We start from the raw sequence: 27,759 nt of genomic DNA on the forward strand, positions 1-27,759 counted from the left end.
AAAAAAAAATGTAAGGCACAAATCGAAAAAGTAAAAGTAAGTGAATTGGTGGTTGTAATGCAAAAGACCAAGTAATGATTTGGACAAGATCTTACCAAACTAGAGGTACCTAGTAGTGGGTGTGGTCATCATTCGCTGCTTTGTGATTACAATAAATCTACCAAATGGCAATGGGGACTTGGAATTGGTGTTGAGTATTGTAATCAATTATGAGGTTGAGCAGTGAACTTCAGTGATTTAGAGTATGGTTGATACAAATCTTAGAAGTAAAGCGTTCATCTGATCAAACTTAGATGGATGCTGATTTGATGGAAGCTATGGAATATGACCAAGTCTAAGTATGTGTGGTTGTTGTACCACATCCACCGACGTTGACTGTCTATGCACGAGTTGCCCTAATCACACACACACACACACATGGGAAATCGTTTACTTAGGATGCGGCTCTAGACGCAAATTTAGATTATATTTATTACTACTTTTTTTTTCTATATTTGTTACTAATTTAATGTTTTTCTGTATTTATTTTTATTCGATGGGTTCTTATATTTTTCTAAAAAATTAATGTGATCCATTTCATTAAATTGATGAGTTGACATATATGATGGTAATCAAATAGAAGTCACTTGTTTAGTACATTGCACCAATTGTGAAAAAAAAAAAACAAAAAAAGCTTAGCCAGGAGTAAGCTTGTTGGTGCATTGTAACTCTATAAAGCATGGTCTACAAACAACCAAATTTTGGGTTTGAGAATTGATTACACGTAAGAATGATGTTAGTATCCTAAAATATCTATCCGAAAACTGTACTTTTAATTTAATGTGAGAAAAGTGTGATTTTTAAAAATGTTTAATTTTTCCCAAAATAATAAAAAAGTATATAATTAAATAAAAAAATTGAATTTTTGGATCTGACAACAATAAACTTGTTCATACATATTTCAATTCAAAATTGAAAATTAGAGATAACATAGTTTTAAAAAAAAAAAAACTATTTGAGAAATGTTGATAGATTGAATTTTGAATTTTGTATGTTTCTTTTTTATATTTTTGAATAATTTGAAAATGGAAATCGCAGTAGGTGAGCGACCACACAAACTCCAAAAATGGTGCATGAGAAAAAGTGAAGTTTAATTAAGGTTTAATTGCTTGCATTGTCCACAGTTTGGCTGCAACGTGTCAAGTTAGTCCATCTTTTTAAAAAAGTTTCAATTACGTCCAAACTTGGTTTAAAAGTGTCAATTTTGTCCAAACGTATGTAAAATTTGCTTCAATCAAGTCCCTTCCGTTAAATCCCATAAACGGACGTTAATTTTTTTTCTCTCTCCTCTGCTTCTCTGCTCTACTGCTCTGCTGCTATGCTCTGCTGCTCCTTTAGTAAAATGTTTTTCACTTATATTTAATATTTACATAAATTAAATCATGATCATGATGTAACTAAATGATTTTATCTAAATTATTATTCCACTTTTTTTTTTACCAATATGCTACATATGATTTATTAACTGTTAATTGAAAGAAAAAATTAAAGTTATACAGTATCTATTAATTAAAATATGTGTGTATTTTAAAGTAAAATAATTTTATTAATCTCAAATATAAATATCTATCTTATATTTTATTATCTTAAAACTATTTTAGTAAATAAATTAATTAATAAATTATTTTAAATATATATGATTTATCCTATTATCTTATATATATTTTTAATATACTTTTAATGACGATAAATTATATATATATAATTAACACAAAACGTATAATTCTTTTTTAAAGAAAATGAAAATATGTAGAAACAGTTCAACCAATATTATACCAAAATAAATAATTTTGTAAATACCTTTTTAGTTAAAGAACAGAAAAATGAATTATTTGATTTTTAGATAATATTTTACTACGAATTATAATATTTTAATTATATTTATTGTTATTATTTTAATATAATATTTTACTACGAAAAGCAATTATCGAATGAAGCAGAAAATGGGTGTGAAAAGAATACTTTTTGTTTAGATTTAGTTTTCATGTTTTTGTAAGATAAACTAAAACCAAGTATAAATATATGAGAAATGAGAGTTTCATCCACAATCATTACTCTGTGCAGAAGTTCTGTATAACTTAGTCCACGTATACTGTTTTTTTCATTTAATATATATGCATAATATTTTCAAATTTTCTAATAATTGCTTAATGTATTATTTTATATTTTATATTATCATTATATTAATGTCCAGAGTAGCAGAGCAGAGAAGCAGAGGAGTAGAGGAGAGAGAACTAAAAAATTAACGTCCGTTTTGGTGAATTTAACGGAAGGGACTTGATTGAAGCAAATTTTACATACGTTTGGACGAAATTGACACTTTTAAACCAAGTTTGTACGTAATTGAAATTTTTTTAAAAAGATGGACTACTTTGACACGTTGCAGCCAAACTAGGGACAATGCAAGCAATTAAACCTTTAATTAAAAAGAAAGGTAAAACTAATGGGATGAGCAAGCAAATGTGTGGTGCACAAGTGAATAGTGTCCTGATCCAAATACAAAATCAGAGGAGGTGGGTGTGTGTGAGTAAGGGGGCGGTGCAGAAGGAATAGAAGAGTTGCCTGACAGACCCACAAAATGAAGGACAAAATATGTCTAATTTTTGTTCTCATGTATTGGGTTGGAATTAATGGATGGGAAGAGAAGATTGTGGAACTGTAGGGGAGTATCTGTTTGTGAAAAATCAAGGTGAGAAAGAAGACGATGATTGATGACCATGGAGAATAATAGAGGAGAAATGAAAAATGGAATACGAAGTTGTGACGATGAAGATGAAGGTTGGTTGTGTCTGATGTTGGAGGGGAGTTGGAATGATGATGGTGAAGAGGAGGACAAGTTTCATTCATATTCTCTTTATTAGAGAGTATTTCTTTTTATTTTTATGTCAAGGAGATATTATAAAAAGAATATATATAGAGATTTATACTCATCTAGAAAGGTTGGTAATTATTTTCCAGAGAAGGCGTACTTGTAATACTTAGAAAAGTTAATGCTTATAATCACGATAGGCTATTATAAATATAAATTTTACCTTGTTCCACGATAGGCTATTACGTTGGCTTGAAACAAACCTTTGATCCTAACAAAAACCACAAACCCGAAAGCTCACCGGAAAAAAACTTCAAGGAAATTGTCACATATACTTAAAGGCTTCACCTTAATTGACACACACAAAATTATAAGTTATGAAAAAAAGATGATACATCGTGTCTCGCCAAAAGAGAAAAAAGATATTGGGAGGGGAGCGCCACAGTAAAGATAGCGCAGCTGCAATCGCTCATAGCACTAAACATGTGTCTTCATACGTGAATATAAATATGTGAGAAGATCATTCTATATATTGAAGTCAATATTTTATTCACACCAATTAGGTTTTTCACCAAACTAGGCAAATATGCCCTCTTTATTATCAAAATAGGCAAATTTTAACCCAAAGTGAAGTCGTGGGAGCCAAAACGACTTCAATTGAAGAAGTCGTGCCCCCTACACTATGGTAATCGATTACAACATGTGGTAATCGATTACCATACTCTAAAGTCGTTTGTGGGGTGCACGACTTCAACCCTGGTCAAATGAACAGGGTGAAGTCGTGCAAGGGACACGACTTCTTTAATTGAAGTCGTTTGGGTCTCCACGACTTCCCCATTTTCGTAATTTTGGTTGAATTTGTCCATTTCAGTAATATTAAAGACAAATATGTCTAGTTTGGTGCAAAAACCCACCAGTTAAGTTGTGATTTTATTTATTCTTATTGTTGATCTAGTTTTACTTATATTATTTTCAACACTTCCGGTGTGCTCTATTTTCTACGTACTTGTATGATAGTTTAGTTCTGAAATTATAAACGAGCAATTTTAACTATTAATGTCTCAAGTGAGGACCCACCAAATTACCCTGCAGCAAATACTATAATATTAGGGGAATAACAATAAGAAGATTGAAACATAGTTTTGACCAGTACATGGAACAACTAATAGAAAGAGGTTTTATTGATTGTAATTGCACACTTAACAACATTCATATCTTCCCATAATCTAAAACAGAGCAGACACACCAAAGTGTCTGTCAAACCACAAATCACCCAAGACAGAAAAAACCCAAGCTAAAATTATACAAGACCTTTTAGTACCATATTTAAAGTGCAAATTTTGATTTGATCAGTTCATGAAACTCCTCTATTTTGAATCAAGGACTTTCTTTATTCCGTCGATAAAAGCATAAATCTTCTTTTCATCAGGAAGTGTTTTGGACACCGTCTCTCTCTCCATGCATCTCTTGGCCCAAGCTATGAGTTTAGGACATTCTTCTTCCATTTTGAAGTTACCATACGTCTCATACGAATAAAACCAACTATAAAAAGGGATCAGACCAACATCAACAAAGCCAAACATGTCACCCCCAAAAAAAGGTTTGTTACCAAGTGTCTCTTCCAGTTGCTTAAAGATAGAGATAAACTCCTTCTTCAATGTCTCACGCTCCTCTCCAGTAGAAAGCCACAGTTTCCTCCATGTATCATACACCTGCAACCAATATCACAAAATCAGAATTGCTAACAAAAACAAAATTTAAAACAGAACAAAAAGAGACGACAACAAACGAAAAGCACAAACCTTTTTATCAATGTAATCCATCCAGAATCTGGCCTGAGCTCTTTCGTATGGGTCAGAGGGCATGATTTGAGGGTTGTGGTTCCAGACCTCATCGATGTACTGCACTATTATTGCAGATTCGCAGATGGGTTTCCCATTATGGATGAGAACTGGAATCTTCTTGTGAACAGGGTTCATCTGCAGAAGCAAAGCGCTCTTGTTTCTCAGATCCTCTTCCTTCCATTCGTACTTAATACCCTTTTCTGCCAATGCAATCCTAACCCTCATCCCAAACATGCTGGCCCATGTATCCAACAGAACAACCTCGTCTGCCATTACTGTATCCAACTCAAGTTCTGAACTGCCTTTGTTGCTAGAGATGCCTTGCACTAACAGGAGAGGTGATGATATTTATAACACAAAAATGTGGAGATAGTTCTGGAATGTTCTTGTCGTTACACGACGGAGACTATATCTTACGTTTGCAATTACGTGGATTTCGTTTACTTTGACTCTGAACTACGTGTCTAAATATTTTTGGGAATGTTTAATTTATCATTTAATATTAAAAAATATACTTTAATACTTATAAGACTTTTATATTCATTTAACATTATCCTTTTCTATTTTTTACTTTCTTTATCTTTCAAAAATTAAGAGGGTTTTTTATATTTTAATCACAATAGTATTATTTTATTTTTAATTTGTTTCTTGATTTTGATTATTAGTAAGAAAAAATTGCTAGAAGCAACGATTTGTAACGAAGAGGATCAAATTTTCAAAACATCACTATCGTATTAAAAAAACTTGTCGGTACAGAGCCTTTTGCGTCTAATTAGTGCTCTTGAATTGCTCCTTTTGAGTTTCATAATTTCTTATTTTCCCACGTGTATTTTTAACTTTTTCTTACTCATTAAAATGTATATTACCTAGTATTTTGAACTGGCACGGGATTATTTTACCACCAAATTTTGTTTTTATTATAATTAGAAGTAAATTAACGAATTGAAAATAAATATTATATTTTAAACAATAAAAATAAGTATAAAAAATATAAATTTAACAATGTTCGAAATATTAACTTTAACCTTTAATTTTAAATTTACATAAAATATTATTTTAATATTTTAAGTTTATTAATAATGTTAAAATTTAATTTTTTATTTATTATTTTATGTAATATTTCTAGTTTTACTATTATTATGTGAAAACTGATCAAACATAATGAAAAATTCATAAATATTCTTTACTTTACAATTTTTTTCATTTGTAATTTCAGATTTTAAATTTAAACTTAGTTATCATATATTTTAAATTTTAAATATATTGTTGACAATATGAATCTGAATTTTAGAAAAAAAAATTAAAATTGAAATAGTTAACTACTTTTTTATTTTCTAATGTTTAAAACTTTTATAATTTTGGTTTTTTAATAATAATGAAATAATTTTTAAATTATTATTTAAATTTCACATAATTGGATTGAAATCTTAATGAAATATTATTTTTCATAATTTATAATGTAGTTTATTAACAATATAATTATTCAATTATTTATTTATTATTTTGTAGTAATATTTAATTTTTATTATTATATTAATATTATTATGTTATTGTATCACTATATTATTACTAAATATTATTATGTGATATAATAAATTATTAATTTTTAAAAATCATTAACTTTTTTGAGTTTTTCTTCTATTAGATTTTGTTTCCAAATTAAATACGAATTTTTCTTATAAGTTAGAAATTTGTAAAAATTAGTTAAGTACATTAAAAGGGTTTATTAAAATCTCTTTTGTAACATCTAAATTTGGATGTTATGAAAACGTAATAATTTAAATTTTTTGAAAATTATTAATAGTGTTTAGCACTTCTTTTCTTTTATCCTAGATGATTAAATGATATTTTGTTTAAACATTATATTAAACTTTAAAATAAGGTTTATTAGATGATTTTATTTTAAGATTTACGTTAATATGAATATGTGTCATGTCTCATTAAATGCACTCGAAAGTCACATGTTTCCTCTCATAAATGCACCCACGTCACTTGCTCAGATGCATTAAAAATGCACTCAACATTCCCTGCATTAACGCCAAGTGTCACAGTAGAAACTTCGGAAGTCAGTTAATGGAGTGCAGGTGTCAACAGGAGAGTGCACGACCGTTTGGAAGTAGGGTAAACAAAAATGATTTTCTGAAAACGCTGCTCACTCTCCTGCACGCACCTTCTCCTTCCTAAACTCAGACCTCCATTTTTCTCCTCCTTCTCTCTAGAAACCTTTTCCTTCTCTCTACTGAAACTCATCCTTTCTCTTCTCCGTTCATCATTCAGAAACGATAGAAGTCCTCCCGGCGTCATAAGCTTCAATTTGGACCGAACAGATCCAGATTCTGAAACTGGTAAGTTCTCGTTTCTGGTCGTTCGTTTTTGGGTTACATGCAAAACCCAGTTTTGGGTGCATGCAGGGATACCACCTAAACTCTTCTTTATATTTCTGGTTAGACTTAGTTGGAGGAATTAAGAAAAATCGTTGAGGGTAGAAAGCTGTAGTTGGACGAATCAAATCATACTCTTAGGACATTCACCACTGATCCAGGTAAGGGAAGCTTATTCAATTTAATTCATATGTTTTATTTGTGTGTATGGACGTTTTTGGTGTTGCATGCAGTATGATTTATGTTATTGGATTTTGATACATGATTATAAGTATGAATTGAAGTATGTTGAATATGAGATGTACTATGATATGATTATTTAGAAGTATGAAATGTATATGCTGAAAAATGAGTAAATGGAATCGAATCTTTAAATCTGAACTTCCCTTTGATAACGTATGTTCGTCATTGAACGGTTCTTGACCGTTCGGTGTTGTTAGCGAATTTCTTTGAAATTGAATTCTTTCATTCGGAAAGAATTCTGGTTGAGGAAGAACGCCCTCTTGTATTAGTACTACGTTTGAGCATTCGGCCAAACGTAGATACCCTGAGTGTTAAGTGAGGAGTTGAGAAGCTTGAAAATACACATTCGGACACTTAGTCTTTCTTGAAAACCTAACTTTATTCTCTCGTATTATATATAAATTTCTATTTCTATCATTAATTCGAATCAGTGATGGGTCTCGACCCAAAACGTTCGTTATGATTGACGCTCGGTCTTATACCGAACGTTCGTCCTTGTCTTCAATTACCAAACGGGTGTAAATAGCGTTCGTCCAAAATTTCAGTAAATACGTATTACCGTGTTCGGTCATTGACTGGCAATCGGTATTTATAATTGAATTGATCTCGGTATAGTTCTTTATTCGTCTTGTGGTGTCTATATTCATTTGGATTGGCCTAGAACCTTTGTACTTAACTTATTTTGAGTATTGATCGGATCTTCCTAGAGTCAGTTCATTTAACTGATTCAAGTGGTAATGACGTTCATATGTGTCGGTTTTATTCTGTCTGAAACGAGGATTTCCTCGGACTCGTTTTTAACGTTCGCCTCGTTATGAAGAGGGCTGAACGTTCGTCCTTTTATGTAATTAGAACGGAAGATGAAAATGATATTAAGGTGAAAAATTATAAAGAATGAACAGTATAAGAGATGAAATGATGGTTGTGGATTTTGAACGAGCGTTCCAGGGAGGAACGACTCTTGGATGAAAGTTGGAATTTGTAAAGTATGAATGTGGACAAAGCTTAGCTGGCGATTCATCCTGATGTTCCGTGAGTGCTCGTCCTCACGTAGAGGGGAGTATGTCATGTGTGGGAACGGCAGGAGATCCTAGTCCTTAGGGGTACTTTGGATGGAAGGGACTAACCTCGGGTGGCAGCTGATGATAAATTCCAGTTACTACACCACCTGGGTGCACGAACGTCGTAGCTACACAGAATTCATACAGTCCGGACAGTCAGTCTAGTATCAGGAATTGATTGAGTTAAAGAATTGAGTGAATTATATGTTGTGAATTATTCGATATGTTCGATGTGTTATGAAATGCATGTTATTACTTGAATTAAATTCAATAAGTTTACCCTTCGTTTTTCCTTGTGTTGTCTCGTCCTTGTACGTTCGTCCTTGTCAATTGCAATGATCATCCGTGTGGATGTGAGCAGATGGAGAGGCGTTGCTTGAGGAGACGCTTGAAGAAGGAATCTTGGAGGAAGAAAATCTCGTCGATGTTGAAGTGAAGGCCGAACAGTAGTACGTTCGGTTATCTGTTTAGTTTAGTTAGATTAAGAGTGTTGTATTAGAACGACCCCTCCCCTTTTGATTAATTTGACCGTTCGGTATTTCTATTTTGTAAACCGTTCGGTCAGGTACGCTTAGATTGAACATCTTTATTTGTATTAGCTTATGTAAGGCCGTTCGGCCAAGAGCGTACTTTATTCTCTTTAAGTGTAAGACTGAATTGATATATTAATATATGTGAATATTCTATTTGTATGGTTTATGACTGTATTTATGGGATGTTACAATATCGAATCCCAACTTAAATTGGATTTGAAATTGAATTTTAACTTTCAATTAATTTGGATGTAATTTTATTTGAACTTTGAAAACAGGTGATGTCCTAGATTTGCAGTACTTATTATATACAAGTCCAATGGGATTTGCAATTCAATTTATGGTTAGAATTCCAATTCCTAAGCATATTGGTAGTTGTAACACGGGAAAAATTGGGTGGGAAAGTGTCTCAATAAACTCAATTGCATTTTTCAATAATTTCAGAAATCGACGACTAAGACCAGCACTTGTTATTAGACATGTAGTTGAACGTGACAGTAGAAATTAACGTGTTTTTGACAGCGGTTCGACAACGATTGAATAGTAGATTATCCACACAAATCTCCAATCACAGTGGAATAGAAAAATATTCACTTAAATTTCTTTAGGATAGATTCTGAATAGAAAGTAATTTTAAATTTAACTTAATTCCACATAATCTATTTATAAAATAAAATTTACACACACTTATATTATAAATTAGTTTTATATTTAGTTAATGTGAGACTTCCATCACTTATATTTAAAATTTATAAGTAGATGCTTCTTTTAAATTTTAATTTTTCAAATACTACAAATAATTTTAATTTTAAGTATAAGTTTAACTTTATCGTAAGCTTTTAGGTTATCGAATTTAATTTATTCTGGTATTTACTAATGTATAAATAACTTTTTATTTTGTCGGTTGAACGTCAACATGATCTACGCTTTTTTTAATATTCATCTTTGTTCTTTTGTAGTGTTCACTTTTGAGATGCTAAATTTAATTTATTATATCATTTTGTTGCTTTAGAGTCTGTTTTTTCGACAAGTATTTAAAATTTTCAAAATAATAAATGTTTAATTTTAGTGCTGATTTTAAATTAGCTAACGCCTGTGGCCTGTTGTAACATCCCAATAAATAGTAATTACTATTAATCAGAACTAATCACATTTACAAAAAATACAGTGCAGTCTTAATATTTACAACAGCTGCTCCAACAGAAAACAGCACCTACAGCATCTAATAACAGCGTTCAGAATTCATAATCAGTACAAAACCAGTGCTGAATAATCTATTCTGCTAAACTATGCACAGAACTGCCAAAATACAACGCAGAAAAAAAACTAATTTCTAATACGGAACGAGCCTCTACTGCTCAGCTTTGACTTCAACTTCTACCAAGTTGGCATCCTCCAAATTTTCTTCTTCTAGCATTGATTCCAGGGGTGCCTCACCATCTGCTCACATCCACAACGGATGATCATTGCATTGACAAGACGGACATACAGATACAGTCGACAACACAAGGAAAATTTGCAAGGGTAAGCTTAGGTAATTTAATTCAATACCAACAGCATCATTTTAAAACATAGTAAATCAATCATACCATTCATACACTGTTAAATACATATATCCACACATACAGTAACTCATGCAAATTCTCATAATTAAAGACTGTCCGGACTGTATGATCCATGTAACCGCAGGCGTTCGTGCACCCGGGTGATGTAGTAACTGGGATACCCTCAACAGCTGCCACCCGAGGTTAACCCTTATCAGCCCAAAGTACTATGTAGGACTAGTGCCTCCTGCCATTCCCACGCATGAACTACTCTCCTCTACATGAGGATGAGCAATCACGGAATATCAGGATGAACAGCCATCAGCGATTTTACCATGGTCATACTACACTACTTCTCATATTCACATCATGGAGACGTTCCTCCTTGGAACGCTCATTCACAATCCAATCCAATAAATCCATTCACACTATCATTCGCACATTGTTAAACATTCCTCTTATTCAGATTTCCATTCTGTGTTCCACTCTCTTAATTTAAACCAAGTTTATCGTTTTAATAGATCCAGACGAATGTATTACAGTACACTGATATCACGTTTCTGAACAAAAGAAACGAACCATTATCCATTCACGGACGTTAAGACAGATGAGTAATGTAACTGAGATTGAGTCTAAAATATCAGAATAATACTTAGGAAAATTCTAAGTATAAAGACTTGAGGTTAAATGAAAAGGACCATCACGGTTTAAATGAATTCAAATAAATAATCAGAGTGTTAATAAATTCGGAAACGAACACTGCCAGTCAAAGACCGAACGTAAATTAATAAATTGAACGAACGCTGTTGAAGTTCACTCACGAAGCAATGATAAGGACGAGCGTTCAGTAGAACCCGAACCCTCCTTAGAACGAACGCTAGGTCAATGACCAAGCACCAAATAGAACGAACGCACATTTAAACGAACGTTCAGTATCAGACCGAACGCTAATTAGGACGAACGCTCAATCTAAGATCGAGAGTTCATTTGGACGAACGCTTAATATAATACTAAGCGCTGATTATGACGAACGCTGGTAAACAAGACCGAGCGTCCTAACTACACTTCACTTTATTTTCAGTTGTTGGACACGCTAGGCTAAGCCGAACGCTCACACCTAACGCTTGACACCAATAACGCTCGTTCTTAATCAGAGTCCTTTCCAAATGAAAGAATCCTTATTCTAAATGATGTTCCAGGGAAACCGAACGGTATAAGACCGTTCGATAACGAGCGTACATGATCAATCAGAGAAGATAAGATTTCCAGATTTTTCATTCATATTAACTTCACAGTTTTCATACGAACCATAACTTAGGATTTATCTCCAACATAATTCTCATACATTACAGAATTCATATCATCATCTCATCAATACAGAATTTTCCATTTTCCAGTTCAAACACATCATCAATACAGTTCAACACATTTTCATTCCAAACCATACAGAAATTCAATCATATTCAACATCACACTTCTCATTCTCTGCATACAGTTCAAACAATATTCCTCACATACATCCAGTGCAACCATGCTCGTTCATGCATACTTAAATATCATACAGTTCATACATCCAGTACAGTTTCATGCCTTCACACACATCATACAAGTATAAATTAAATTACTAAAGCTTCCCTTACCTGGTCTAGCAGTGCACTTCCAAATGCTTAAGGTTTTCTCTCGATCAATAACAGCTTTCTACCCAATGAATCACTCCACGACTTTCGCTAAATCTAAGATACCAAAAAGGACATCAGATTCAACCTATAACCCATGCATGCAACCAGGATTTGGTTCGCATGAACTAAAAGGGACCAAATGCAGGGACGAGAACTTACCAGATCAGTTCTCAGTTCTGTTCGGATCAAAATGATGCTCACAGTGCTGAGGAGGTTTCTACGGTGTCTGAAATAGGATTGGAGGAATTGATAGTGAGTTATCTTAGAGAGAAGATGGAAACGGTTTAGAGAGAAGTTGGAGGATTTGAATTCAGATTCTCTGGGAAGAAGATGAAGCATGCAAGGAATGGAGAAGAGGTTTCCAGAAAATATTTTTCTCTTCCCACGCAGGACGAACGTCCATTCTCTGCATGCCACTTGTTTTCCACTAACGTTTTTGGAACGTTCCCTCAGTGACACATGGCAGGCGCATGCAGAGTGGAAGTGAGTGGGTTTTGACGTGGCAAGGTGTAATAAATGGTGATCAGAGTGTGGATTTAAGTGCTTAATTAATCAGGTTCTCACACCTGTGCTATGTGCAATTGAAGCAAGCTTTCAATCACTACAAAAATATACATTACTCCCAACAAAATATTATCGACGAAAAACATATTTATTGATAAATATAAATTTATGAACAAATTCTATAATTTAAATTATTGATAAATAAATCTTTCTGTAATTATTCTATTAATAAAATTTATAATAATTTTTTTATAGTTGAAAATTTATATTAATAATATATATTTTAGTTTGTAACTTATTTAACAGTCAATTCTCTTAATAAATCTACTTACCACACTTTTATTATAGATAATCTTTTTTTTTTTTGATAAATCCATCTATATAAAGTACTTAAGTAGAAAGAAATATGCAAAAGATGAGGTTTTATAGTTTTCTGACTGGATGTTGGTTAGCGAAGAAAACAAAATTCCATAATAAATGAGATTTTATTGATAATATAATTGCACAAATTTAAAACAAAATATAACAACATTCATATATGCCTCACCTTAATCCCTCTATATATATCTCTCAACTTAATCAATTTTATGTAAAACGCCCAAAAACAAGCTAAACAAACTCAAAACAAAGGCATACAATAATACCATAAAGGTACACATTAAGTTTCTATATTCTTCTTCATTTCCACTACTGCATTGTAAACTTCCTTCTCATTAGGAAGAATGGTGGACACAGTCTCTCTCTGCATGCATCTTTTAGCCCAAGCCACAAGTTTAGGACACTCTGCTTCCATTTCAAAGTTTCCATATGTCTCAAAAGTATAAAACCAACTGTAGAAAGGGATAAGAGCAATATCAACAAAGCCAAACTTCTCATTTCCATAAAAAGGTTTGTCACCCAGTGTCTCTTCCAGCTGCTTAAAGATAGAAATCAACTCTTTTTTTCCTGCCTCATGTTCTTCTCCTTCAGAAAGCCACATTTTATTCCAAGTAGGATATATCTGCATGGATGGAATATCACATGGTTAGTGAAGAGTAATGGTACTATGACATACTTTTACTTTCATTTGATACAGAATACAATGGTAAAATAGTCATAAAAATGTATTTGACACAGAATATAAGGGTAAAATAGTCATAAAAATGTATTTGACACATAATACAAGGGTAAAATAGTCATAAAAATATAAAATTTTATATTTTTTCAAGAAAGAAAAGGGTAAAAGATTAGGAAAGATAGTATCAAATGAATGTAAGATATTTAGGTGTGTCAAAGAATCAATTTTCCTATTGACACATAATACAAGGATAAAATGATCATAAAAATATAAAGTTTTGTATTTTTTCAAGAAAAAAGAGAGTGAAAGAAGAAAAAAGATAATATCAAATGAATATAAAAATTTTAGATGTGTCAAAGAATATTTTTCATACTAAAATATGAAAATATTCATGAAGATACAAAATAGAACACTTGAAAAGATTACAGTGATAGTAATATATAATATAATAAGAGAAAAAGAAAGAAAAAACAAGTATATAATAAGTATATATCAAGTATATAATAAGTATATATGAAATGAATATCTATGTGTATCATTTCTCTAGAAAATATATATTCTAAAAAATATAAAGTTCTAATTTTCCTCTCACAAATATAAAAGGTATTTTTTTTTAAAAAAGAGTTTATGTATAAACATTTTTATAAGAGAAATCAGTCATGTATACATATGGACTCCTACAAGAAACGACTTATTGGCTAAAATCCAAGAATAAATCATGTTTCACTTAAAGATGACTAATTATTCAAAGAAATTAGATTGAATTGAAATTTTATAAGTTTTGTTTAAAATAAAAATTTTCCAACATAAGTGCTTTACTTGAACAAAAATATTACATGGACATTTGACTTTATTTGACTAATTTCATCGTTTTCCTTATATTATATCATATCACTTGTCCTAGTAGTCTTTCTTCTTACATTGTGGTATCCACAAAACATTATTTTTATTTCAAACCAATATACTAATTATATTACATTTCCATTCCCTTCATCATGAGTTTTTGGAAGTTTCTTAGCTCGTATTACAACATCTAAGTTCATGCTGAAAATCTAATTTGGAACTATTATCCAAATTAATGCAGAGTTGAACGTGGAAATGAATCTGCAAATTCTGAATAGAAACATCCAAATTATAGAAAGAAAGGACATACATTGAACACATTAAAGCACATATATATATATATACCTTTGCATCAATGTAATCGACCCAGAATCTGGCTTGAGCTCTCTCATAAGGATGAGAGGGCATGAATGGAGGATTGTGATTCCAGACCTCATCGATGTACTGCACTATTATTGCAGATTCAGAAATGGGTTTTCCATTATGAATGAGAACTGGAATTTTCTTGTGAATAGGGTTCATCTGCAGAAGCAAAGGGCTCTTCTTGCTCAGATCCTCTTCCTTCCGTTCATACTTAACACCCTTTTCTTCCAATGCAATCCAAGCCCTCATCCCAAACATGCTGCCCCATGTATCCAACACAACCACCTCGTCCATCGATTCAACTTCTCAAATGCAAGAACTATGCTGTTTGCTGTTGGTCACAGGAGCAAAGGTTGTTCTTTTATAGCCCTACAGTCAAAATTCTGCAAATAAAATATATGTAGTTGGTTTTGAAATATTCCGTGAGACGACGGATAAAAACAAACATATTACGCATGCGCTCACGTTGTAAAAAAAATTATCTTTTAATAACTAAGGTGTCGTCTAAATTTTTGTATTTTATTAAGAGTAATATTAATGTAACATACTTTTACGTTAATTTGACCCAAGTATAAAGGTAAAATAATCATAAAGTGTAAAGTTTTTATATTTTTTCAATAAGGAGAGAATAAAAAGTAAAAAAAAAATAATATCAAATAATAAATGTAAAAAGATTTAAGTGTTTCAAATAATCATTTTTTTTCAAAAAATAAAAATAAAAAAAATAATGTTAAATGTAAAAAATTTAGATATGTGAAGAATCAATTCTCTTTTTTAATATCCCTCTTTCTTATTTTTACGTAATATTTTTTTAGAATAGATATTTTTTTGTAGAGAATTTGGTTTACAGTAAGGAAAATGTTTTTTTAACAACTGTATTTGATAACTTTTTTACAATAGTCTATGTGGTATCTTGTGATTGGTATGTTTCAAATATACAGATCAATAAAATAGTGACACATAATCTATTGTCAAAAAATTGTTAAAAAAGTTGTTAACCTATCATGATGCTTACAGTAAAACGAAATAAGACCATGGTTACGTGTGTGTGGTGTAATTCGTTACTAGAAGCCAAATCATAGCCATTTTTTGTTTTCTTTTCTAATTTCAAGAAAGTGGAAAATTTAAAAGATATTTTTTTAATAAAATTTTTGAACTATATATTTATTTATTAAACTTCATTTATTATTTCTTACTCTCTTATTTAATTTCATTACTCATTTTCAAAGTTTCTCTTTTAGTATTCAATCCCCCATCTTTCTTACATAACTCCTCATAAATGTTTACCAGAAGAGTGTTTTAACGATCTATTATTTAAACAAATGAGGAAAGATTGTAGGATTTTATTATGTTCACTTGCAAGGATTTCAGATGGAAGGAAAACAAAGATTTATGGAATGAACTTAATTAATATCATGTCTTTCTGATGAGAGAAAATTTGCGAGAGGGTAATAACATTTTATTATATTATCCTCATTCAATCATTTTTAATATACAACTGATAGAAAGGACCATTCGTATTATAATAATAATAATAATTCTATAAAATATATTGTTTTAATTATTTAATGATTTTTTTTTTTAAATTTAAAAATAATTTTTACCAAAAAATATTTCTCACACAAATTATTTTATATAACTATTACCATTAAGAGTAATTTAGTAATCTTTATTTTTTATTTATTTAAACATTTTTTATCTGTTATATCGATAAAATCTTATATTAATTTTTACAAACTTTACTTTCAAATAAAAAAACACTAAAGTCCTTAAAAAAATAATACTCAATTTACTCTCAAATCCATCTATTCCCTTTCCCTCAAATTCATCTCTTCAAATGAACACACCCTTAGTCTTAGTTTAAAGAAGTTAACTAAAAATTCTTTTATAAACACTAAATTAATCGACTATTGCAGATTATCTTGTTAGGCTCTCTTTATTTGTAGGTCCTCTTATATAGGTACTTAACCAATCGCCTTTTAGAATATTTAATAAAGGATAATACTAGATGAAACATGTGTCTATCAGATATAACAATCTATCTAGAATATTGAACAAGATAAAAATTTATAAAGAATACAATGCTTGAAGTAAATTATGTCGAAATACAAACATCGTCTGGTATATAATTGAAACATAATCCATGTAAGCGTTGAGCAAATAGCTAATGCTTAAGATTCAATAACCAAACGCAATGAGCCACTAAGAGTCTAACAGAACCAATTATCTACGATATCAATATAATTCGCTAAACGCTATCAAAAGATATACAATTATTTGATATCTCAGACATGTCCAAGGCATAAGACATAAAAAAAGTCAAATCCTATACAACTCCTAAGAGAGAGTATCTAATCACCATAGCGCAAATGTTTTAAACATGCAACGTGCGAAATGACCATCAACGTTTAAAATATTTATTACTGTACAAACAAGCGCTTCTTTGCTTGCATGTTTTATTCAGAAACTCTGCACAAAGGACAGAAAGACGTTTAGAGATAAGAAGACATTCCTATAATGTTTCCTCAAAGCCTTTAGATCTGAAAGACCATACAAGCTACTCATGAAAAAAAGTACTAATAAAGCTTTTTCATCCTACAACATAGATTTGAGTCTAACCAACTTCCTAAAAAGGCTATGAAGTATATTTGGGAGTCAACTTTGTGTCCAACGATCATTTCTCAAGAGGGCTATATAAAGAATATTCGCAAAAGAAAAGATGTTTTTGAAATAGTTGAAAGTTGAAAAGAGAAGAGAAAAGAAGAGAAAGCATATACAAGAAAGATAATTGAATATTTACTCTGTTACTTTTCAAGCTCATATCCTCCAAAGCTCTTTAATCTAAGAGAAAGCACTTTACACATTCTCATATTTTATTATATTGTATTTATCTCTTGTTGAGAGTTATCGAAATCTATACTTTTATAAAAACACTATTGTGTTTGATTACTTAGAAGTGAATCAAAACACTCGTACTATTTAGCTTAGTTGAGTTAAACGTTTTAAACAATTGTCTAGAGAAACCAAAAGTGGTTGATAATACTTTATTGAGAGTAGTTAAACTCAGCCTAGTTAAAATGACAAGGGAAACCAGGAGTGGTTTATAATACTTGGGAACCAGGAGTCGTTGATAATACTCGATGTATACCAAGAGTGGTTGATAATACTTAGTGTATACCAAGAATGGTTTGTACTCATTTATAATATTTAAAAAAGATTAATAAAATCTCTTAAAAGTTCTTAAGAAAGACTAGACATAACTTAAATTGAGTAAACCAGTTTAAAAATACTTATGTTATTACTTTCTTATTTAAAATATTTTTCTAAACACTTATTTGAAAATACAATCGTTTAACAACTATTATAATTTAACTAACACTAACGATAATTATTAAAAGTTATTTTTTCGAAAACTTTTTGAAAGACTGTTCAAACTCTCTTTTAGTGCTTCTCTATATTTCAAATCCCCTTATATTAAAAAGAATTGCAGTAGAAAAATATGTGGAAAATTATTTCACTCGTAAGTTGGATAGAAATATGTATTATCGTTCAAATATGTTTTGATCTGTTTTTAAATAACAATACTTTTCAATGAAACATAATTTAATAATTCTTGAATTACTTTTTGAATCATAATTCCAGGGCTAACTATCAGCAAGTGTGAGAACCCAAAAACATTTGCATATTAGTTACCACACATAAGCTTAACTAAAATTAATTACAAACCCTGCCATATCATTTGATGAAAAACATAGACTAGACCGACACAACAATTTTAAATTTTTTAAATAAACTCAGAAATTAATCTTGAAATTTTTTTAAATAACATATGTCTGACACGTGTCACCCTACATATTAGTAGTCCAAAAGATTATGATCTAAGCCATTACATAATCGGGTCAACCTCAATTTACTTTCGGATACAAATTGAAAAGTATGTTAATATGATCTAAGCAATTACAACATCTTGTGTTAGTTTTGTTACAATTTGAAAATTACTGTTTGGCTTTTCTTTCTATTTCCATTTAAAGCATTCAAAAGATTATGATCTAAGCCATTACATAATCGGGTCAACCTCAATTCACTTTCCGTTACAAATTGAAAATTATGTTAAGATTTTCTTTCTTTTTCTGTTTAAATTATTCGTATATGTGTTTGACTTGTTAATCCATTGGCTATAGTATATGACTCCATGATGAGTTTGTGTTTTTCGTGTATGAAATAAAAAATATTACAATTATTATTTATTTTAAAAAAAGACAAATATATATGTTTTACTTAGTATTTTTTACTTTAGATACTAAACTAACTATAATTCACTGTAAAGAATTAAAATAATATTAAAAAATGTCAAGAATCTCACAAGTAACTAGAACTTAAAACTTATTCTAAAAAAAATAAAAATAAGAAAATAAGACAAAAACAAGACAACATTAAAAAATGCACATCATGATAATAGCAAAAATAAGACTCATAAATAAATAGTAGAAGAAACAGAATCTTTCGTGATATTTGAATAATTCAAAGTTCAAAACTAGCTATAAATATGAAGGCCCAAGTCTTCTTTGCAATGCAAATCCCTTTCCTTTTAATCTTCTTTAACATTATATCTGTTCTTGAACTTGAATGACTATGGCAGAGGGGGTGGTTCTGCTAGATTCGTGGGCAAGTCCATTTGGGATGAGGGTGAGGATTGCACTTGCTGAAAAGGGTATAAATTATGAGTACAAAGAAGAGGACTTGTGGAACAAGAGCCCTCTCTTCCTTCAAATGAACCCGGTTCACAGGAAAGTTCCGGTTCTCATTCACAAGGGAAAGCCCATTTGCGAATCTCTCATTGTTGTTCAGTACATTGATGAGGTCTGGTTTGACACAAATCCCTTGTTACCTTCTGACCCTTACCAGAGAGCAGAGGCTAGATTCTGGGCTGACTATGTTGACAAGAAGGTAACCTTTGTGCTTCAGTGTTTTATTTTACTTGCGACCATGGAACTTTTGTTATGATTAAGGTATGGAATGATGTAATAAATAATATCTGTGTAAGTTGATCTAATATCCAAATGTATTTCATTCTCTCTTTACTACTCCTTTTCTCATTATTAGAGTTTATGTTCTAATTAAGTGTTAAATGTGAAATAGATATATGATGCTGGAAGGAAGATTGTTTCGACATCAAAAGCAGAAGAAAGAGAAGTTGGCAAGAAGGAGTTGATAGAAGCCCTTAAAGTGTTGGAGGAACAGCTGGGAGAAAAGAGTTATTTTGGCGGGGACGATCTTGGTTTTTTGGATATAGCAGTTGTCCCATTCTACACTTGGTTCAAATCGTATGAAACTTTTGGCAGCTTTAGCGTTGAGAGTGAGTGCCCCAAGCTTATTGCTTGGGCCAAGAGGTGCCTCCAGAAAGAGAGTGTTTCCAAGTCTCTTCCTGATCAGCATACGGTCAATGAGTTCGTTGTGGAGAGGAGAAAGAAATTAGGCATTGAGTAGGTTCAGGTTTGAGCTTAAGGAATAAAATTTGTGTAATAAAAGGCACTTGAACGTGCCAAAGTTCACATGTTTGTTGGTTTTGTGATTGAATGTTTTGTATCGTATACTTGACTCCTGGGTGATAATGTTTGTTAAATGAAGTGAAACTAAGTGTTTACATGGCTGTTATTGCTTTCTTGGTACAATAGGAACATTTTTAGAAACCGGGAAAGATCTTGCAATTTCAAAACTTCATTAAGACTTATTAACAACAGAATTTTAACTCTAACTAAATTCTAACAAATTGGCTTGTAAAATGAAGTTTACATCCACTTACGTATTATAAACTTGTTTTATCTTTATTCAATGAAGGATCTCCAATATATCCTCTCACGTCGAGGTATGCATATATTGAGCATAAGACTAAACATTAACTAATGGTCCAGTATCAATCTAAGGTGATTGCAGTCGGAGACTTATGTAACATCATGGTTAGTAAACATTTTAGATCTGCAAAACATCCAAAGGTGATTGCGGTTGGAGATGTCCTCGAGTTGTATCGACTTCATCTTAAGAGAGGATTCATTTGATGAACATGCCTCTCCTCCTCCTCCATCACCCTCGCCTTTCCAAGGGAAAATGTAAGATTGGGGAGAGACTTTAGGAAGGAGCGGAGGGCAAAGTTTCCTCCTATTAACGATCCCAGGTGTTATAGGTTCATAGGGAGGTCGTTGGCTATTCTTTTGACTTCCTCTCCACCTCATCAATAGAGGATTTTTTTTTTCCTATTTTAGTATTTGTACAAAAGAATTTGTTGAATACGTAGAGGTTGAGTGTTGTTCTACTAGTGATGAGTCTTCTAAAACCCTTTGCCTGATTGTGTCAACTTCACTTCTGTCTATCAATATAAGTTTAAAGATCTTAATATCCTTTTTCTCTATCTAAATTTGAATGTCATATTCTCTTTATGATGAGGGTGACACCTAGTTAGCTTTCGTCTACACAGCTAGGTTTTTCTAAAAGCCTTTCAAATTCTATGTGAGCACTTAGGCATAACACCTACAGTCAATAAATTTATGTATTTCTACCAATTAAAATATGGTCAAGAGTTCAACTGAATTTTGTTAGAAAATGACACTTACTTAGATATTTCAAAATATGTTTCTGGTGTGTTTTCATTTTTCATTAGCCTTACAATTTATAGGACTAACATTAGACCTTTCTTTTATTGGCCATAATGTTCCCAATTATTACATATAATACACCATAATTTGATTGTAAAACATAACATAGTAACTTCCTAAATCTTCTTCTCCCAATGCAATAAACATTATCACTCTTAATAATTATTTGATAACTCTTAAATTTAAGTTTATTCCTACAAATTTCCTTAAATGGTGTCCAATATGGGGTCTTTGTTTAACGTGTATAACCAATCCTATATAAAGGATTCAAAAACCAATTTCTCAAATTGAGGTGTGTTGAGTCTGATAAAGCACGTAAGCCCTCCAAGCGAGACCTAAGCCCTTTAAGGAGGACATCTAAAGCCCTTCAAGCGAGGCAACAAAGCACTAGGTTGAGACAACCTTACATCAATAACATAAAAGCCCGCTTCGAAATGACAACACTGGGGCAAGACAGCCTAAAATCAAAAAAATAAGGCAATAGGTCATATCAAAGCAACGACGTAAAGAGCTCAGCTAGCAAGCCACCTAAGGAACTCAACCTCAAGGCCAAACAAAGAACTTGACCTCCACGGCCATCAAGAAGCTTGGCGCTCACAACCATCAAGGAGCTTAGCCCCTATGGTCATTGCCTCTAAAGAGCTTAGCCTTAGTAGCCATCAAAGAGCTCGGCCACGAGGCCATCACATCCAATGAGCTCGACATCTATGGCCATTAAGCCTCGACCACAAAACATGGTCGAAAGACAAAATATGGTTGATGCACAACACAACCTGACCTCAAAGTAAGGTTAGTAGGCAACATAACCTACCTTCGAAGCACGGTCAACAGACAGTAAAGCCTGACTACCACAGAACATAGCTTGGTAGAAACCTAACCAGGAGACAATACAACTTGACCACACCCAACAAAGAGTATTGCTCTCTAAGCAAGGTATATATCATGATATATATATATATATATATATATATATATATATATATATTTTCCCCTATATAAGTAGCGACAAACCCTTGGCAAAGACAAACAGATTTGTCATCTGGTAAACACAACTACAACTCGGTCCTGATGGCAAATGATAGCCAGACCACACAATACATGAATGTGCTCGGTAAAACTATTGCCTACAATACATCACAAACAAAAATTGTGAGTACGAAAGAAACTCGGTCTCCCAACAACCGAGTACCTTGCTACAAATCAGAAAATTAATCAATGACAAACGTCAATAGAACGCTTAAAGACTGGACAAAAATAGTATGTCCAACAAATAAGCGAAATTCCTATTCGTAGAACTCTTACTCCAAATTCTTTGTTTTTGTCCTTTATGCTAACGATTACAGCAAAGCCTTGCAAAATGCAAGAAAGACAGGACAAACATCCAAGCCCTCTAGAACATTGCTTACAAGCTTGAGGAGCTTGGAGGAAAACTCATTTCCAAAACATGAATGCCACTAATTTCTAATAATTATGATAAAAAAAGTTGAGTAAATTTAATCAACTAATTTATTACGCCTTGAGAGAATTTGTCCACTAACAAAGTTGATAAGTGTGAAAAAGAGTTGTTTTTACACTTATAAATGATCTCAATCTTCTAATTATTCATGTTATTACTCAGTGAAATGTCGTAATAGGAAGTAGATTGTTTTGTAAATTATTGTACAGAAAAGATGTATAATTGGGAGTCTGTCAGCCAATTCTCGCATAGCGCAAGCCACAATTCGCACTGCCAGGAAACGGAAATTCGCATAGCACACCATTACTTGTGGCTGTGCGAATAACATCAGTTACACGAAATTCGCATAGCGCACAAACATCGGTGCGCTAAGCGAATTAATGAAGTTATGTGGTTTTAAAAGACGTGACAGAAAGGTAGAAACCATCTTCTGACACACGAAAATAGCCAGAGAAAGACTGGAGAATTCAGGAGACGATCAGGAGACCTGTCAAGACATCAAGACTTCACTTTATGCAAGGAATTGCTGTAAAGAGTACGTACTAAAAGTAACTACGCTAGGAATAGCTTCTGTGCTTTTGGTCATTCTTAACATCTGAATTTAATGCAAAATTATCTCATGAATTAATTAAGGAATTAATAATTCAATAGATAATTTTAGAACTTGTTTTAAGGAATTAAACCAAGATACTATCATGTGAATGCTTGAACAGAGAACATATGTTGTCCAGGATTTTACTGTAATATTAGTCAAAGACCAATTCCGGTGATCTTTTATCGCATTTTTCAATCTTAATTTTGTTTACGTTGTTAATTTCATGCTTAATTCAAAATTAAAATCACAAATGCTATCATCAGTGATTGATCTTGATAAATAATCTGTTAGAATGATTCATGAAGTAACTTATCAACTTCTCAGAGACTAACATGACCCACGTGAGAAAATAAAAAGATGCAATAATTGTGCAATCTCGTGACTAACAAAGAAGCCTTCATAACATGATCTCCAGAGGAAGCCTTAGTTTGATATCTGGTGAAATGTACAACAAGAAAAGATATTTCTTTTACATTCTTAGACTCCGCATAGTGGATAATTTCTTGATCTTCTCTCCATTCGGAGACACTTATTTTTATTATAGAAAAGATAATTTAGAACTGTTTTCCCTAAATTCTAGTCTTCATGAAAACCCATTAAGAAATTAAATTACTTTTTTATAACAAAAGCGCTCAATAATAAGAAAAAATTATTTTTAAATTTAATGTTCTATTAATTTTCTCCTATAACAATTATTTATTCATTTTTACTGTTTTTGTCAATCATCCAAACAAGTAGAGACAATTTTTCATCTTTTACTTTTATATTTCTACTCACTTAAACCACACAATATTCTATTATATTTTCCTTCTAATTACATTCATATTTCTTTCCTTCCTACTTTCATTTGAGTATAGCATTAGTATACACTTACACGAAAAGGACGAAAAATAGTCCAATCTCAGCAACACAAGCCATAATTTATCTCAATGCTCATCAACTTGGTTAGATGATCTTCCAATACATATCTCGTGTTCTTTCTGTCAACAGTGAGAAAGGAGATTAGATTTCAGAAACGTAATTCAAAATTTTGACACGCAAGACTTTCTTCTACGAATTGAGCACATTGAAACTAACCTAAACTGAATGGCATTTGTATCCGTCTTCATAAATTTTCTTGTCAGCCTCAGGAACCTGAAGATGTATCAGAATTCGTCATAATCAGTTTCACTTCCAACTTCATATTCACCTTCGCTTCCAACTTCAGAATGTTCTTCTAAGTTTAATGCGAATCTCATTTCTTGGCTAACTAACTCGGCAAGATCCTTTCTATTGCAAATTTTATAGGCTTCTATAATAGCCTTGTACAAAGACTCACTTGACTAAATCTCTCCATATTCTAATTAGCTATATACCCGTTTCACACCTTCAACCATGCCAGCTTTCCCATAACAACCAACCAGATATATATACGTTGCAAGGTCAGGTCCCACATTCTTATCCCGCATTTTCATATATATATTCAAGGCCTTGTTGATATCTCTAGCTGAACCATATGCATAGATTGCCGTATTATAGGCAGAGGAGTCAAGTTCAACCTCAGATTCAATGAATGTTCGAGTTGATTCAAGTGTCAAAGTATGTATACCAACTAAAGAGTACAAAGCAGTGAAGGTTGCTTACCGAGCATATGGTTTCCCCTCCTGGTAAGATGACTCTAACTGTGCCACTGCTTCATTGGGAATACCTCCCTTCTTTAATATAGTGAACAAAACTTTAAAAGTTCCATCATTTGGCAAAAGCTTCTGAGATATATCATCTCATGTACTAATTTACCACATTCATAGAATTCCCCATTGGCAGCATAACACACCAGTACCTTATTATATGAAACACAATCTTCTAGTAAACCCGACAGTTTCATCTCCTCTACAATCTCGATGGCTTTGTCCATCATGCCCACGGCCTTATAAAGATACATGATTGTTGCATAGGAAACTGCATCAACCCGACCCATTTCTCTCAAATTTTCAAAAGCCAACTTGGCTTCAGAAACCAAGCCAAGATCTGCAAAGAGGCCGATCATACTATTACATGCAACTAAATCAAGACCCCCTTCCATGTTCTTCATCCGCTCATAGATGACTTTTGCTCCTTCCAAATTTCCAACCTTACAATAAGCCTTCAGTAAGGACGTTAACACAATTAAATTAGCTGAAAACCCAGATTCTTCCATCTTGTAGAAGTATTTAAGTGTCTCTTCAAGACTACCATGTTCTGCATATCCATTTATTAAAGAGCCATACATAACCTCATTTGGTCTTACTCCCACTCTTACCATTTCCCCGTACACACGCTTGGCATCAGAAAGCTGACCAAGGCGGGCATAACAACCAATAATAGCAGAAAAAGTTTGACAAGGTGGCTTAAACCCTAATTCCTGCATTTCATCCATAAGTTCTTGGTCCACTAAATCACCACCGGACAACATTTGAATAAGGGAATTGTACGTGCTTTCATTAGGCCAAGTCCCGTGATTTTTCATTCCCTTAAAGAGAGACACGGCCTTGTCATAAAGTCCAGCTTTGCCATACGCTTTGATCATGACATTGCACTCTAAAACATCCTTTTTACATACTGCCAAGTCCCTTCCTCCATAAAACAAATTCTCTGCTTCCTCACAGAGTCCTCTCTCAGCAAAAACATCCATAAACATCGCCTGAATTTTCAAGGACATCTCCCTATTTATATGAAACTTCTTCAGCAACTGATACACTTTATCAATATTCCCCTCACAAACATACATCTCCACAATTCCCGAAAGTGAATGCTCATCAACACCCACAGAATCCCTCTCCATTTCATCAATCAAATCTTCCACATCCTGAACCATATTCTTTTTGCATAACATACCAAGAAGAGCTCGGTAAGTCACAACATCAGGACACAAACCAGCCTCCCGCACTCTCCTATAACAAGAAACCACAACATCGACATCCCTAGCCTCAACATACAAAGACAAAAAAATATTATAAGTCCTGGTATCGGGCGCCACCCCTTTCTCCTCCATGATCCCAAGCAAAGCCTCCACCTCCACCAAATCACCACGACTCCCACAAATAAAAATCATGGTATTAAAAGTCCACACATCCATGGCTACACCCTCCTTCAGCATTTGTTCAAAAACCTCGGCTACATCGCTTAACTGCCCCGCCTTCCCATACAAATTTATCAACACATTATAGGTGGTAGAGAGACGCGACTTCTGTGGCACATTGCGCAAATTTGAATGTGCCCCATCAGAAGACGCGGACACTCTTCCACCAATCTTAAACAACTTAGTGGAGAGAAACTGCTTGAAGCTAATTGACATTGATGCAAACCCATTAGTACTTCTACCACTAGCATTACCACGAAAAGAACTTTCTAAATCCAAATCAAGATCATCCAACTCAACACTCCTATCACACCACCCCTTATAAAACCTATGAGCCTTATCAAACTCCCCCACATCCTTCAACACCTTAACAGCAGTGCACATAGTAACCTCATCAGGGAAAAAGCCTCTCACCCTCATGTGCCTAATCCACAAAAACGCTTCTTGGACAAGACCCGCTTTCCATACACATCAACGAGCATGTTGTAGGTGTTATTGGTGGGCAAGACGCCATTTTTAGTCATGTCTTGCCAGCAGAGGCGGAGCTGGTCCCACTGTTGAGCCCTTCCGAGGGCTCTTAGAACAACGTTGTAGTGAATGGCGTTGTGGGTGAACCATGTTTGGGACCTGAACCAGTCGAAGGCCCTGACCGCGCGCTGCCACGAGGAAGACAGTTCACTGAGGATGACGGTAATTTCTTTAGGAGAGAGGGAGGAGGCATCCGGAGGGAGTCAAGTGAGAGGGACTCATCCGCGGCGGCGTTGAGGGACCGGAGGAGGGAGGGCAAAGCGTCGCCGTATGGTTTTTTCTTTTTCTTTTTTTGTTTGAGGGGAGGGGGAGGGTGTTGGAATGGAGGGTGGAGAGACACGTGGCGGTGGGTGGAGAGGGGAGAAAGGGAGGAAGAGAAGTTTGGGGAGAAGGGTGGTGGTGGATGAGTAGCCGGAGGAGGAGAAGGAAGAAGAAGAGGGTTTAAGGGAGAATGAAGCTGTGAACATGGTTGTGGTTGTGGGAAAGAGAAGTGAGGTTTAGGGAACGGTACCAACAAAAAAATCTCAACGATT

The 27,759-nt window shown here is 33.0% G+C and overlaps 3 protein-coding genes and 1 pseudogene across 4 annotated transcripts; 1 reads left to right on the plus strand and 3 right to left on the minus strand.

Annotated features, from left to right (window-relative positions):
• Positions 1–4,002: 4,002 nt before the first annotated feature.
• LOC124846742 (glutathione S-transferase 3-like) lies at positions 4,003–5,029 on the minus strand. The gene is made up of 2 exons (XM_047324078.2): positions 4,651–5,029; positions 4,003–4,560 (listed from the first exon to the last, which is right to left on the minus strand). The coding sequence occupies exons 1-2, from the start codon at positions 4,963–4,965 to the stop codon at positions 4,216–4,218; spliced, it is 660 nt and encodes a 219-aa protein (XP_047180034.2). The 5' UTR covers positions 4,966–5,029; the 3' UTR covers positions 4,003–4,215.
• An 8,074-nt stretch (positions 5,030–13,103) lies between these two features.
• On the minus strand, positions 13,104–15,214 carry LOC124846738 (glutathione S-transferase 3-like). Of its 2 annotated transcripts, none has more exons than XM_088108925.1 (2): positions 14,970–15,214; positions 13,104–13,637 (listed from the first exon to the last, which is right to left on the minus strand). In XM_088108925.1, exons 1-2 carry the CDS (start codon positions 15,192–15,194, stop codon positions 13,296–13,298), a joined length of 567 nt encoding a protein of 188 aa, XP_087965051.1. In that variant the 5' UTR covers positions 15,195–15,214; the 3' UTR covers positions 13,104–13,295. The 2 variants fall into 2 exon arrangements, with proteins under 2 accessions (XP_087965051.1, XP_047180027.2); XM_047324071.2 differs by having other exon boundaries at positions 14,883–15,214.
• A 4,278-nt stretch (positions 15,215–19,492) lies between these two features.
• On the plus strand, positions 19,493–20,567 carry LOC124846735 (putative glutathione S-transferase). Its single transcript, XM_047324069.2, has 2 exons — positions 19,493–19,847; positions 20,040–20,567. The coding sequence occupies exons 1-2, from the start codon at positions 19,527–19,529 to the stop codon at positions 20,385–20,387; spliced, it is 669 nt and encodes a 222-aa protein (XP_047180025.1). The 5' UTR covers positions 19,493–19,526; the 3' UTR covers positions 20,388–20,567.
• Positions 20,568–24,678: 4,111 nt separating this feature from the next.
• On the minus strand, positions 24,679–27,759 carry LOC124846734 (pentatricopeptide repeat-containing protein At1g73710 pseudogene; annotated as a pseudogene).

This window comes from Vigna umbellata, chromosome 3 (genome assembly GCF_029865625.1).
Source record: "Vigna umbellata cultivar VRB3 chromosome 3, Vumbellata_1.0, whole genome shotgun sequence".
Classification (NCBI taxonomy): Eukaryota; Viridiplantae; Streptophyta; class Magnoliopsida; order Fabales; family Fabaceae; genus Vigna; species Vigna umbellata.